Source organism: Chanos chanos, chromosome 4, assembly GCF_902362185.1.
Source record: "Chanos chanos chromosome 4, fChaCha1.1, whole genome shotgun sequence".
In the NCBI taxonomy this organism is placed as follows: Eukaryota; Metazoa; Chordata; class Actinopteri; order Gonorynchiformes; family Chanidae; genus Chanos; species Chanos chanos.
This window is the reverse complement of record NC_044498.1, coordinates 51,681,036-51,694,308: the sequence shown is the minus strand read 5'-3', so window position 1 is coordinate 51,694,308 and position 13,273 is coordinate 51,681,036. Positions and strand designations below refer to the sequence as shown.

The following is a 13,273-nucleotide window of genomic DNA, read 5'->3' as shown; positions in this document are numbered from 1 at the left end:
GATGGTGGAGTTTGTGCTGGAGATCTCGGTTTTTAGATCACATCCCTGGTGGCCCAGTTGACGGGACGTTTTGTCGTACACAGACAACAGCAACGCGAGAGAGCCTGCAGAAAAGCCAATATTCACTCCATCGCCCTTGATTTGAGTTGCTAACCTATTTTTAATGTCATAAGTTTCGCGATTTTGCATTTTATGACGTAGCAGTAAATCATATATACATATGTATTCCAGTCTTCCTTCTGGTAATTAAAACAAAAGGTTATGGTCTAACAAAGACCATTCGTATCCGAAACATTCCGGGAAAGGACACGTGACCTGAAAGTTAAAGCAGACCCACTTTTGTTCTCCTCGGTTTGTTTTTGCCGGGAGAGGTCGCATGCGCTGTCGAGGCTATTTCCACCACATATGATGGACTGAGCCGAGCTAGTCGTTTGGGAAAATTTGCAAGAGTTCCTATTAAAGTAATGGGATAACAACATTATGCTAAACCCTTACTCGAACAACTTAGCGTTATTGCCAAACATCATCGATGTTATTATAAACGTGTAGGTGCATTTTTTGGAACTCGGAACCCCAATTTTACTTCGCCCTGTAGTTTCCGAGGTAAGTTCTCACAGTTCGTCGTTGAAAGTGGTTTAACAAAAGCAGAGTATGTGTGTGAAGTGTGTATATCGACTATGTGCACCAACAACCCAAAAGAAATTTAGATTATTGTCCAGAATGTCCAGTGAGCTTTTTGATTTGAGGTATTTACTCTAAGGACAATTGTCATTCGCACGAAATCGAGGTTGCGGTATTAAGCGAACGTCTGTGCCGGTGTTGGCTGTTGCCTGCTGACTATTTTATTTGTTTATGAATCGTACTGCTATTCCATGAACAAAGCATGTTCATTCAGGAACAACACCTGTTTAGCTTCGCGATATTTTCACGTTACTAGGTAGCGAAAACATAAGTGACATTAAAAGCCAGTTATGTGTAACTTAGTTATGTGATACGCGAATTGTCTGTCTATTGTCACGGCATAGCGCGATCCGCTGGATAGGAAAAATAGTTTTGAGTGTTTTAGTGAAGCACTGCAGTTAAGGGTTGGGGGCGGAGCAATAAACAAACTGAGAAATTATATCCTTCTAGAGAAAAACGGGACGCCGAATCACATCGAAATTGATCTGAACGGCAAACGTGGTATAAAAAAATGTGGTATTAGATTTCATTTCGGATCACGTCAGAGCAGGGTGGAGTTGTCGAGCAAGCAGGTGTGATGACGCTGGTGTGTTCAGGTGAATGTTCTGCACCCTTTTGATTTGATTAGGATGAGAGACTGTGAAACCCTCTGAAATATACTGGAATACAGGCTTCTTTGGTCAGCACTAGTCTTCCACCAATGGCACGGAAATCTGGTAAGAGGATTAGCCAAGGGAAAGGGGTAAAGTGAGATTTTGCACAAAATTTGCGTCATTGTTCAGGAATTCCAGAGGTGTGCAAAGATTGCTTGAGGATTGCTTTTGTAATACTACGCTTTCCTTACTTTCGTAAGACTTTTTTAACCTCGTACAAATCTTAAAATTCAGCCTGAATTGAATTTTAATCAATGTTAATTAATTCAATTGTTGTCTTTAATGATCTTCCTCACGCTGCTGGTTTACGGTTACGTCTTGCTGTTTGCATGACTGACAGTGGAGGGGAACTGAGCAAACTCACTTGCGATGTGTACATCTCTTCCGATGTTCATAGCGATATGTCATCACAGAACTTTCTGGAAAGGCTCGTGGTTCACTAAGAACAAGCCGGTGATTCATATCGGCTCTTTCTCCAGAATCCTAGCCCTGTCATGCTATGGCGATATTGTCTCATTAAGACTCATTTGCGCCATTTCCCACTCACGGATTTGATGAACGTGTTGCAAGAGTGGACATTAAAGGAAAAGAAATACTCATCTCTTTGCTTTACATTAAGAATAGACTTTGCAATATGTCGCGTTACCAAATATGACTCAGGATCTAAGTTTTGATGGAAAAAAAAGAAGAGAAAAAAAAGTCCCGTTCTGAGACGTAATCATTGTTTTTATGCCATGCTGTATTGCACAACTGTATTTGTAAATTCCTTTGCCGGTTTTGAATCTTGTGCATGGCTCAGATGTTGTAAACAGTGAGTGTGTCCTCTAAAGAGAGGGCAGGTCTTGACTGAGGTATGTGGGCTGTGTCATGGCTTATTGTGTGTTTGTTTAATCTCATCAGACGCGGACATTAGAGAGGAGAATGAAGTAAATACAGCATGTAGTGAAATGAGGTGCCATACCTAACCTGTTGATCCTTCTTGTACTATGTGTGAATCTGTCCTAATTCTCCATTTTTCACTTGCTCTAGGATTAGAGCTCTTTCATTACTTCTTTTTGTGTATTATGTCACTGTCTGACCCTGTCTTGGGTTTCTGTGCAAATCTCTGGCTAACTGGGAAAAGAGCATTTGTCATCACTGTGTAGCCCAGAGAGTGCACAGTATACAGGGTCTCAGCCACAAGAAAACTCAGCCGCAGCTACTGTGTGTACTGAAGTAAGAAAGATCACACATATTGTGTGAGTAAGAGTTCGATTCCTCTGCCAGTTTCTTGGAGAATGATTGATTTCAGCAATTTAATAAGCAGCTGCTTCTCCCTTGTGGCCACAATGTTGTGTTTTTCTTAAGAATGTTTTTTTTTTTTCTTCTGATCTGTCAAACTTTTGTAGAGCCTCAAGTTTACATTTGAGATTCCAACAATGTGAGACTCCTATTGAAATAGATATTCTTGGTTTCCGCAGGTCTTAAATATTTTCATCTGAGTGTATGAAGAGCCCTCATTTCTGTGGATGGAGGTCATTCCTTTTTGTAATTAAATGTTTACTGGCAGATGATGATATGCAGCAGGAAGTGTGTATATATACATATAAAAAACAATTTTGTTTTCTGTAACCATAACACTGACTTGATCAAGTTGATAAGTTAATGGCTCTTTATATTTGCACTCAAAGGTTAATAGACAGAAATGTTTGTCAAGTTAATTGGGACAGATGTTACTAATGTTTGTGTTAGATTGGGAGGCAAATACAGGCGTTTGTATTATTACATTACATTATTACACACAGAATCTCAGGCCATAGACGGCCGACCTGCTCTGAACCGTGAGGTTAGGGGCTGGGGGTGGTAGTCAGTCTGGAAAGGGAAGATGAAACAGATCTGGGCCCAGTGTCTGTCCGCTTCTGGAGATGAACTCTTGGCTCTGGGTCCAGTGTCATGATGATATCAGTTCTTAGAGCTGTCAGGAAACAGACACACGCGAGAGAAACTTCCCTAGGCTTATTTCTCACGGAGTCAGCTCACACACCTCACAACTTTTAATGAGAGCTCTCTTTGTGTGTGTGTGTTTTTGTGTGTGTGTGTTCGTGTCAGTGAGGGAAAGAGATGGAGCCCTAGTAACATTTGTGCTTTGTGCCTTGTTCCATTATTTGAAAAATGTGATGTGTTGAATAAAGAAGAAGAGGAAACTTAAAGTGCAATTAGCACATGCAGTTATTTATGTGATACAGCCTTTGGAATGAACGTCTGTTAGCTCCAGTACTAATGCTCGTCTGGTCTAAGCCCTGATGATCCCAGGGAAAAACTGACTGTGTGGAGCTGCCCACATCCTGCTCACTACTGGCCTCTGCCTTTATGTGTGTGTGTGTGTGTGTGTGTTTCTTCTGTTTGTCTGTGGTTCTGAAGACAGACACACCCACTTCATGTGGTGAACTAGGGCAGATATATGACATAGTTATGGAAGGGAGAGCCCAAATAGAGGCATTTAATGTGTTTGCAGAATGAGACGCTAATGGTTACCTTTCTGCCCTCATTTTGAAACTTCTGAACATGTGTGTATTGGTTTTTGTGGTGACCTAAGACTTAGCTATTTCAAGCTTGTTTTCCCGCTTTTTAAACTTGCATGCTGTTATTGGGCAGACCTTTTTCTGTGCTTCACTCCTCTAACTGACACAACCAAGAGAATTCCACAGACATGTTGGAATTCACTTAGTTGCTAGGGTCTGGCATGCAAGCAAAAAAAAAAAAAGATTTCTCCAGTTCTTTATATGCAAGTTTGTTTTGGTATTTAGACTACATCTCTGTAGGGTGTTTCGTGATGTAAGCCGCAGGCCGCCCCTGCCTTCAGACAGGCGTACTCTGAATTGCGTCTTGGGCTGGTTTTGAGGGGTCTCGCTGTGAAAAGGTGGTCTGTGTAACAGCAGTATCCTAATGTGAGAGTCCATTCACTGCCAAGTGACCTCATTAAACAAGACTCGCAAAACCGCAAGACTAATCTTTTTCCCTGCTTGTCTTAGTCCCTTTAGTTAAGCACTCTCTTTAAGACCCCGGTAACGGTTAAAATAAGTTTCATACACACTACATTTGGCGCTCCACATTCGCGGGGGTTAGGGGCGTAAGACCCCCGCAAACGTGGAAAAACCACAAATATCTCTAGGCCCCCCCCAAATCTTAACTCTTAATACTGTAGCCTATATTTATGGCAGTAAATGATAACATAGATTAATAGTACATATAATTTATGCATTTATGACTCACTAAACTTTTTTTTTAGTTTTCTGTATGTCGCACATTTGAATAAAACAGTGTCTGAAACAAGCGTGTTGATACGTTTTCATTTATTCCGTAACAGCATAAAAATACACATCATTCAGACATTTTATCTTGCCCTGTAGCCTACTCTCTTCTCTCAAGTTTTATTTAGTCTACACAAACTCTCTACTATACTGACAAGAACCTCGCTGTAGCGTAACGTTACGTTATGACGTCGTACACGTCATACCGTGACGTATATGTTATACGTCACTCATTATACGAGTGATGTGCAACGTATACGTCACTCACTAACTCCTCCTCTCTTACCCTACGTTCACACTGGAAGCGGTGAGATGCTTACCAAGAGAATCCAAAAATTCAGTGATTCCGTAAACTGATATTTTTTGCTTTCTCGGGGTGGCATTCTCATTTGCAATGCAGTTTCTTAGTTAGGAGTTCTTGGTGGTGTGTGTGTGTTTTCCGTGCTGTTAATTGTTGTATTTACTGTCTAAGGATGTAATGTGATAGCTCCCCAGTGAATGCGGTAAATTACTCCGACACAGTATGCAAGTTATTTTTCTGTCTGCACTCTGGCTTCCTGTTTCTGTAAACAGAAAAATGTCTAAACAAAGCGAGCTTGAAATATCACCTCAGTGAGCAAAAACAGACTTTCTGGAATGATTTGAGAATTTAACCTTTCCTGAGTACAGTCGGTGCGGTTCACAGTTCCGTAAGCTCTTCGCACAGCAATAAAATGGCAAACTTAATTTTGCTTTTGCAGACATTGCTCGCGCGTGGCCGAGGTGAAATCATCCGTTTGGCCAGAGATTCGAAATCTTCAGCACCCGCGTTGTTGACTCAGCTCGTTAAACGGCCTAACCAAGAAAATGGGATTGAAGTAGTAATAAAATCCCCATATGCGACTGTCTGTGCTATAACGGTTCAGAATGCCTATGACCCGTCGATATTGTACCCGAACCGTTTTAGGCGATTACCTGTACCATTTCATCCCTGTAATTGAAAATCAGGCTTCACCTTGACTAAGTGAGGATGTTCTAGGTGTAGGCTAACATGTAGGCTAATAAGAGTAAATCATTTGTAAATCATAGTGTACAAGCTGGACGTCGGTTAATGATTCTCTTTTCAGCGACTTATTGCAAAGTCCCCAGTCTAAACCGTTAAATTGGTCGCTATCTAACTGCACATGCTGAGGATCATTAAAAGTCAACATCGTCCCTAAAGCCAGGGTTAATTAGCAGGTAGGTAATGTGTTGGAATCTCTTACGATTAGCACCTTAATTATAGGAGTCTGGTTACAGACTTGTAAAATATACTTAATGTTCTTCCTTGCGAGCCAAGAGTGTATGCTCGATCAACTCATCTGGCCTCCCCAGCATTTGCCTGTGTTCCACGGAAAATCGCGATCATGCTTGCGGAACTCTGTAAAGCCCTTATATGAGAACATACATGTTACTGGCAATCGCACACAACACTGATGTCTGGCGTTGTATTTTTGCCTTAGACCATAACTGGCACAGCGTGCTCTCAGAGTTACAGAATTACTGACAGCAGCTGGACTCACTCAGGACTACTTTGTCCCCTACATGAAATACAGATTTTTTTACTTAAATGTGTAAACATATGCTGTCTAATTATAATCTATTATAAAATCTAACCATATGTCCAAAGGTATACTCCCTTTAGCAATGAAAACGTAATTACATGTATTGTAATAGATTATAAACAACCTCCCCGTGGTATACGCTGCTAAGCTCCGCTACAGCCTGTCTTCTTCTGGTGAACCTTTTTTTCCTCATAACAGTTACAATGGCTAGATTTTTGCTTTTGCTTTAAACAAAACTCTGGTGCTGTGTTCCTTCATATTTAAGTGAAATTTTGGACAGACACGAAACACAGGTGGCAGAGCACGGATCTCCTTGGGATCTCCTTTTTTTGACGCTGGTAGCTCATCCGATTATGTTTTCACAAAAAATCTCACAAAACTGACAGAAGAAACAGACCGTTTAAAAAACAAACAAAAAACCTAAAGTTACCTCTAGCTACTGAACTCACGGTGGGGTCATGGATGTGGATGCGCGCGGTAGTGATGTGTCGTTAGTTAACGATTCGCTCATTTTGAACTGATATTTTGTGTGTCTCAGGAGTAACAAGTAACAAGTCGTCTGAGTGAGTAATTCGTTCATTTTTCCCTGGGCTGCGCATGCGTGCCACTTGTTTAGTTCACCTGAATCGTGCCAGCTACAGGCTCAGATTCGTTCACAGACGAGTCTTTCGCCCAGTACCATTCTTCGGATTTGAGTCTCGTTCACTTGTCACTTGACCGCTGCATATTCTCAATGTAGGTAGGAACTACTGATTCGTTCACGAATCATAAGTACGGGCTTTCGGGTCTGAGTCCTTCGTTTATTATTATCCCTGTGACAGGCAGTACATTTGTCACACATACACTGAAGAGTGAGCAGTGAAATGCAGCCCCTGCACTTAACCCATCCTATCCACCAGTGTGCGCACACACACTATGAGCTGCCCGGGAACCGACTCCAGGTCTTTTTGCCCACGCAAACACGGGGAGAACATGCAAACTCCACATAGAGTCTGAGTCTTTTGTTCATTATTCACGTGGTTATGGCAGCAACGAGCCTATAATGCTATTATTACCGGTGAGGAGAGCTAGCTAATGTTAGCTGGTCAACCAGAACATTTCCGTAGCTAGTCAGCTGTGTGTAATGTAGCTGTTGAATGGATGTTTAATTTGCCTTTCCACTGGATCGAGTTCATATACTATGGGTCCTCAGCGACCATATAGGCTGCAGTGAATAGCTATTATAGAACGAATAGAATTATATTTTTCATAGGCGCAGCACTGTCGTATGGGCAATTGCAGTAATCAGTCATTTCAACTTAATAACTCTAGAGGCATTGGTCCAAAGTGTTGCTGAAGAGCTTAACAAAGGTGAACTTTTGTATTATACTTTACTAAGTGAAGCAAACCGTGTTGCTCTGAATATTTGAGAAGCGTGCTCTCTCTGTCATCACTTAGGTGACAGCTACAGCCACACTAGTTCCAATGAAAGAAATAAACGAATGATTTGGGGGAAAAAAAGATTCGTTTATTTTACTGAACGAGATTCAAAGATCCGAGTCAGTGAAAAGATCCGCAGTTCCCATCACTAACGCGTTGCAGACTGACAACCCGGGCAGTTGCTAGGCAGTAAGGTAAGCTTTTGTATTTCTGCAAGCAGTCAAATAAAAGTATAGACATGGCCAGTCGTCACTGTGTTTTACCCATTTTTACAGACACAGGATTGGATATACACATAACCAGGGAGAAAGCAGAGTAGCAGTTGCAGGAAACCAAATGAGGTTTTATTTGAAACTATGAAATTCTAAATTAGAAGTACATTTGACAAAAAAACCCCAAAACAAACAAAAAAAAAACCCTGGACAATCACTCAAAAAACTGAACAATCCCAGGAAAACCAGGATGAGTGGCAACCCTGGCTAGACCACAGTGAATCCGTTAACACTTTACATGACATTTATATGTAGTCATGGACGAAAGATGCTGTATGTGTGTGTGTGACTGAGTGTGTATTTTGGGATGGGCTGTGAGGATGCTAATTTTGTGAATACGAGGCTTTACTTCTTGTAATAGATTACGCCATGCAGAGCTAAATATGGATTGAACTCTGTATGCGAGTTCCTTTTTTCTGGTACCTTGGGAAGTGATAAGTTTTTAAACGGATGTTCTGTAAGCAATCCTGTGATTTGTGTGTATATGTGTGTGTGTGTTAGAGAGAAGGGGGGGGGTATGGTGGGTCAGCCAGACTCCTGTCTCAATGCTCAGTCCAACTCTGCCTCACTGGTTCCTCTGCACCTGTCCTGTCCTTGTGTGTGTGTTTCTGTGTGTGTGTGTGGGTTGGTGTTTGGCGGCGGGGGGGGGGGGGGGGGGGGGGGGGATAAAGGCTTTCTGTGTCACTTTGCTCAGATGTGGTGCTCATTTTAGGAGCCTAGTGAAAACTACCAAGCATTCACACACTGAAGAAGACTTTGGTTCAGTGTTTATAAACATACAGAACCTTTTTATGTAGCATGTTTAAAAAATGTATGTTGTAATCTTTGACTGTGCATCTTTAGTGAATGGATGATCAACACCCTTAGTAGTAATGGGAAAGAAACAACATGTCCCTGCTTGACTGCTCCTCTGAAGCCAGACTAATGGTTTTCCCTGTGTTGACTTTACCTCAGCTGGCTGTTGGAGAGGCCTTTGTGTTTACCCTGATATTCTCCTGCTGTGTGTCTCTGTGTGTGTGTGTCTGTATGTATGGCGGCCTGTCAGAGAGAGAGAGAGAGAAACAAAGACTTGATGTAAAGTAAGCAATAGTTCACCCCTGCAGGCTGTGTGTGTGTGTGTGTGTGTGGGGGGGGGGGGTTGTTGGCTCTTAGGATACTGTTAAAAGATCAGAGGCTCTCTAACAGAGAGGATAAATAACGAATCAAAGACCATCTCTAACCTCTCTGTAGACAACAACACTTTCCAGGAAATCTTTACAGCACAAGCCCCCCCCCCCCCTGCCCCCCCAAGCATCTTCCTCTCCTCTTTCCTCTCCCCCTAAACTCGTGTCCACAGAAATGCACCACAACAGTGAAATATAATCCTTTGTTTTTGCTGAAATTTTTTTCCTGCAAACCAAATATGAAGTTCAGAGAGATTGCAACTGACACAGGACCTGCCGTGAACTTTAATGTCTAATTGGTGAGGGAGATGGAGTGTAGAGAGAGAGGGAGGGAGGGAGAGGGAGGAGTAGAGGACGTTATTTTGTTATTTCGAGAGGAGAAATCAGGGTCTATAAAAAAGGTCCCGGTGGGTCACATTAGAAGATGGTTTGAATTGAACTCCAGATGTTTACGAGAGGTTTCACAGTCTGCTATCAGCGCCAAGAGAGACTCCTCACACCCCCTTGAACAATGCTAAGTCAGCATAAAACCATGCCAGAGACAGAGAGTGAGAAAGAGAGAGGCAGAGAATGAAAGAAAAGTGTAATTTTTCTTCGGTGTCATGTCGTCAGACGCGGGCAGAGCTGGTAAACATGTGTGAAGCCCAGTGCCGCTGTCTCTTATGAAAGCAAGACCTTGTCATGCAAATCTCAGACAGCTGGGCTGGATCAAAGTCTTTTTTAGATGTTGGGAAGCCGGAGCATCTGGAAGTGGGTCAGAACTGACTCGCATTCCAAGAGAGGAGAGCTGACCGCGCGCGCGCGCGAGAGAGAGACAGAGAGACAGAGAGACAGAGAGAGAGAGAGAGAGAGAGAGAGAGGGAGGGAGGGAGGGAGGGAGGGAAAGAGGTACATTCGTCATGAAGAGACTGACTTGCAGAGACAGGGCTGTTTGTTTTTAGCTGAGGAGTGAGCGCGAGGCATCCGCCGAATCCGTCTCAGTGTTAACACCAGAGACTCTGAGACCTTATTTCTCTTTTGTTTTTTGGTGTTTTTGTTTGTTTGTTTGCGTGTAGACTGAGTATTTGACTGGAGAACCACTGACTGGTATTTTTTTTTGTCCACTAAGCGCGGATGTGAAAAGACTCCTGCAGAGGTGCCATCAGATGCCGCTGTTGGTCTTAATTATAGTGTTTGAATCCCACCCATCTGCTTTGATTTAAGGCAAGGAGAAAATAACAGTTCTCCACCTCCTCGTTCAGGCCTTTTAGCCCTTTTGTCTGGTACCTTCCTAAACCACTGTGACCAGGTTCTGATGATGATGATGATGAGGGTTTTTTTCTGGTCTCACTTCATTCACCACAATCCACCAACCCCCCCACACTCCCACTCACACATCAGCATCTCTCAGGCTTGACCCCCCGACCTCCTGCTAGCGATGCGTGTGACTCACTGCAGGCTCTCCTACCGTGCCAAGACTGCTTAACGCGCAGCTAAACAAATACTGTAAGACTCCCTTCTCCGCGAGCTGATCGCAGCTTAAAACACAATGGTTTTTTTTTTTTTTTTCTAAACCTTTCTACAAACACTCAGAAGTCCTTAGCCTCAGACATGATACAATACAAGCTATGGTTGTTTGCGTAGGCTGAGGAAGGATGAGTTGTTTGCGAAAGGAGGGGCTGCTTGATTTCACAGGGCAGGAAATGAGAAGTAAGAGGAACAAGGCTTTAAAGAAAGAGTTTTTATTGAGGAGAGAGAGAACAGAGAGAGAGAGAGAGAGAGAGAGAGAGTGTGTGTGTGTGTCTGTCTGAAGTAGAAGTCTGTGATGTTGATTTCTCTGACCTGTCCATGTGGAATTGGATGGAATTTCCTTTGCCTGGGCCCAAGATGAAGTGTGTGTGTCTCTCATCCGCAGTTCCCTGGCAGACGCAGACGCAGACTGGTGAGAGCAGAAACATGTCTGCAGACATGCTAGTCCAGCCCTGCCACATGGACCGGAGTGGGAGTTTCTTTAAGGTGAGTTGGGCATGGGACGGAAGGGAAAGGTCGAGGGGTGTGTGTGTGTGTGTGTGTGTGTGTGTGTGTGTGTGTTTCTGATTAGGCAGATGTAGTAAGAGAATATTGTGTAATACAGTGAGGTCACTTTTGTTTCTCTCTGTGAAATATTTATATATGTTCACACAGTACACTGTAGTGTTTACTGTACACTATACTCCATATATATATATATATATATATATATATAATATATATATATAAAAAAAACAACTTCACATTGACTTTTCTATGGGACTTAAATAAGCTGAGTCAGCAACCCTGTTTTTAACTCTGTGTGTGTGTGTGTGTGTCTGTGTATTTATTTATTTACAATTTTTTTTTTTGTGGTGCTTGAATTAGAGAAGAGATTCTGCTTTGATCCAGTTGTCTTTTTACTCCTTTTCACTCCTTTTTACTGTGTTGGGGATGTGTTATTTATTTTTACTGTGTTGGGGATGTGTTATTTATTTTTACTGTGTTGGGGATGTTTTAGTTCTTCCTGTCAGACAAGCCAGTGAAAGCTATCAGTGAGTGTGAATGCAGATTTTTCGACTGACTAGGTTCTGGTTTATGAAGACTAAGCAGTGAATGTTGTAGCTTTACGCTGTTCGTTAAATTACAGCATTGATGAGAACAGCATTTGGACGAGTTTGTGACCTTTAAAAGGACGCCGGTGCCAGTCTCCAGGCAGTACTGGCCCCAAAAAACTCTCCAGCATCACTCTTTCCTTTCTAATCTCACTATGGGCAAAACCCACGAGCGCTGTTTTTTCTTCCCTCTCTCTCTCTCTCTTTCCCTCTTTTTCTTTCTCTCTCTCCCTCTCTTTCTACCCCCTCTCTCTGTCTCCCTCTCTCTCTCTCTCTTTCTTTCTCTTTCTTTCTCTTTCTCTCTCTCCCTCTCTCTCTCTCTCCCTCTATCTCTCTCTCTCCCTCTCTCTCCCTCTCTCTCTCCCTCTCTCCCTCTCTCCCTCTCTCCCCTCTCTCTCTCTCTCTCCCTCTCTCTCTCTCTCTCTCTCTTTCTCTTGCTCTGCAGTAGTCCAGTGTCTGTTTGTCCTATTACTAGTAAATGATTGGCTGTCCCATTCTCTTCTCTTTGGCTGATGTTGGCTCAGAGGAATTTGCTGTGTTCTTGTAAGAAAGTCTTTCAGAAGTAAGATTTATTTTGCCTGTCTCGGACCATCTCCTGCCTCCTCGTTTTCTCCACCACATCTTATTAGGATTACGCAACCTCCCAATCATGGCCAAGAATTCGAGGAAGTTTTCCCTCTTACCAGGAAAAACGATGCGCCTCTGTTGTTGTTTTTTTTCCTCTACCGTAAAGAAACGGTGTCACTGATGTGACATCACACCTCCAGTGTGCACATGCTTGTTAGTCAGACAGTCAGATCAGATGAGGGATGATAAAGAGATCAGTGAAAAATGGTCTCGTCTTGTTTGGCTCACAGCAGGTTTAACCAAAGCGTATGGTTTTCCTGAATGGCTGTCTCATGCTCATTCCAAGTATGATATAATTCATTGCCTCTACGTGCTCCCGAAGTCTAATGTGGAGAAAGTCAGAAGTCAGAGCAGTTTGTGTACGTCCTTACAGTGTGGCTTCTTTCCAGCGTCCGTGAGAGGGATTATGCTTGTCTTGGCTGCGAGTGTCGTATTTTTGGGAGAGACAGGGGGCTGTTGTGTGATTGCGGTTTGCTGACTAGATCTTCGACGGGGTTAGACAAATATATTCTGAGCGTGAGTGGAAAATGCTGGCTCAAGCTAAACGGGACACACAAGAAGAGCTCGGTTTTCACGCTGGTATTTTTAGGGTCTGAAGATGTATTCTCTTTCGCACATGTCACAGTTTCAGTCAAGAGCCATGACACTCTTTTCATAGATTTTTTTGTCTGAAAACAAACTAAAAAAAAAAGGCCTTTAAATATGGAACTGATATGGAAGTATGTAAATGCTGCCCTCTGCTGGAGAAAGGGCAAACTCCAACTGTTTATGCAGCAGCGGAACTTCAGACAAGTGTTCGTGAAAACAGCGCATGCTGTCCATTTATTTAACATTCCACTCACAGTCAGACTGTATAAAACCCTCTCTCTCTCTCTCTCTCTCTCTCTCTCTCTCTCTCTCTCTCTCTCTGCCAGTTAATAGACTGTGTTAGTCTGAGCTCTGCTTTCAAACCTTACTCATTAAAGCATGTCTGTTTTCGCAC

The 13,273-nt window shown here is 42.7% G+C and overlaps 1 protein-coding gene across 1 annotated transcript in view; it reads left to right on the top strand.

Annotated features, from left to right (window-relative positions):
- The first annotated feature begins 10,996 nt into the window (after positions 1-10,996).
- Positions 10,997-13,273, top strand: part of rin2a (Ras and Rab interactor 2a) — a 22,627-nt gene continuing 20,350 nt past the window's right edge. Inside the window, exon 1 of the mRNA XM_030772436.1 lies at positions 10,997-11,056. Coding sequence (XP_030628296.1) covers positions 10,997-11,056 — 60 coding nt within the window. The remainder of the gene's footprint in view (positions 11,057-13,273) is intronic.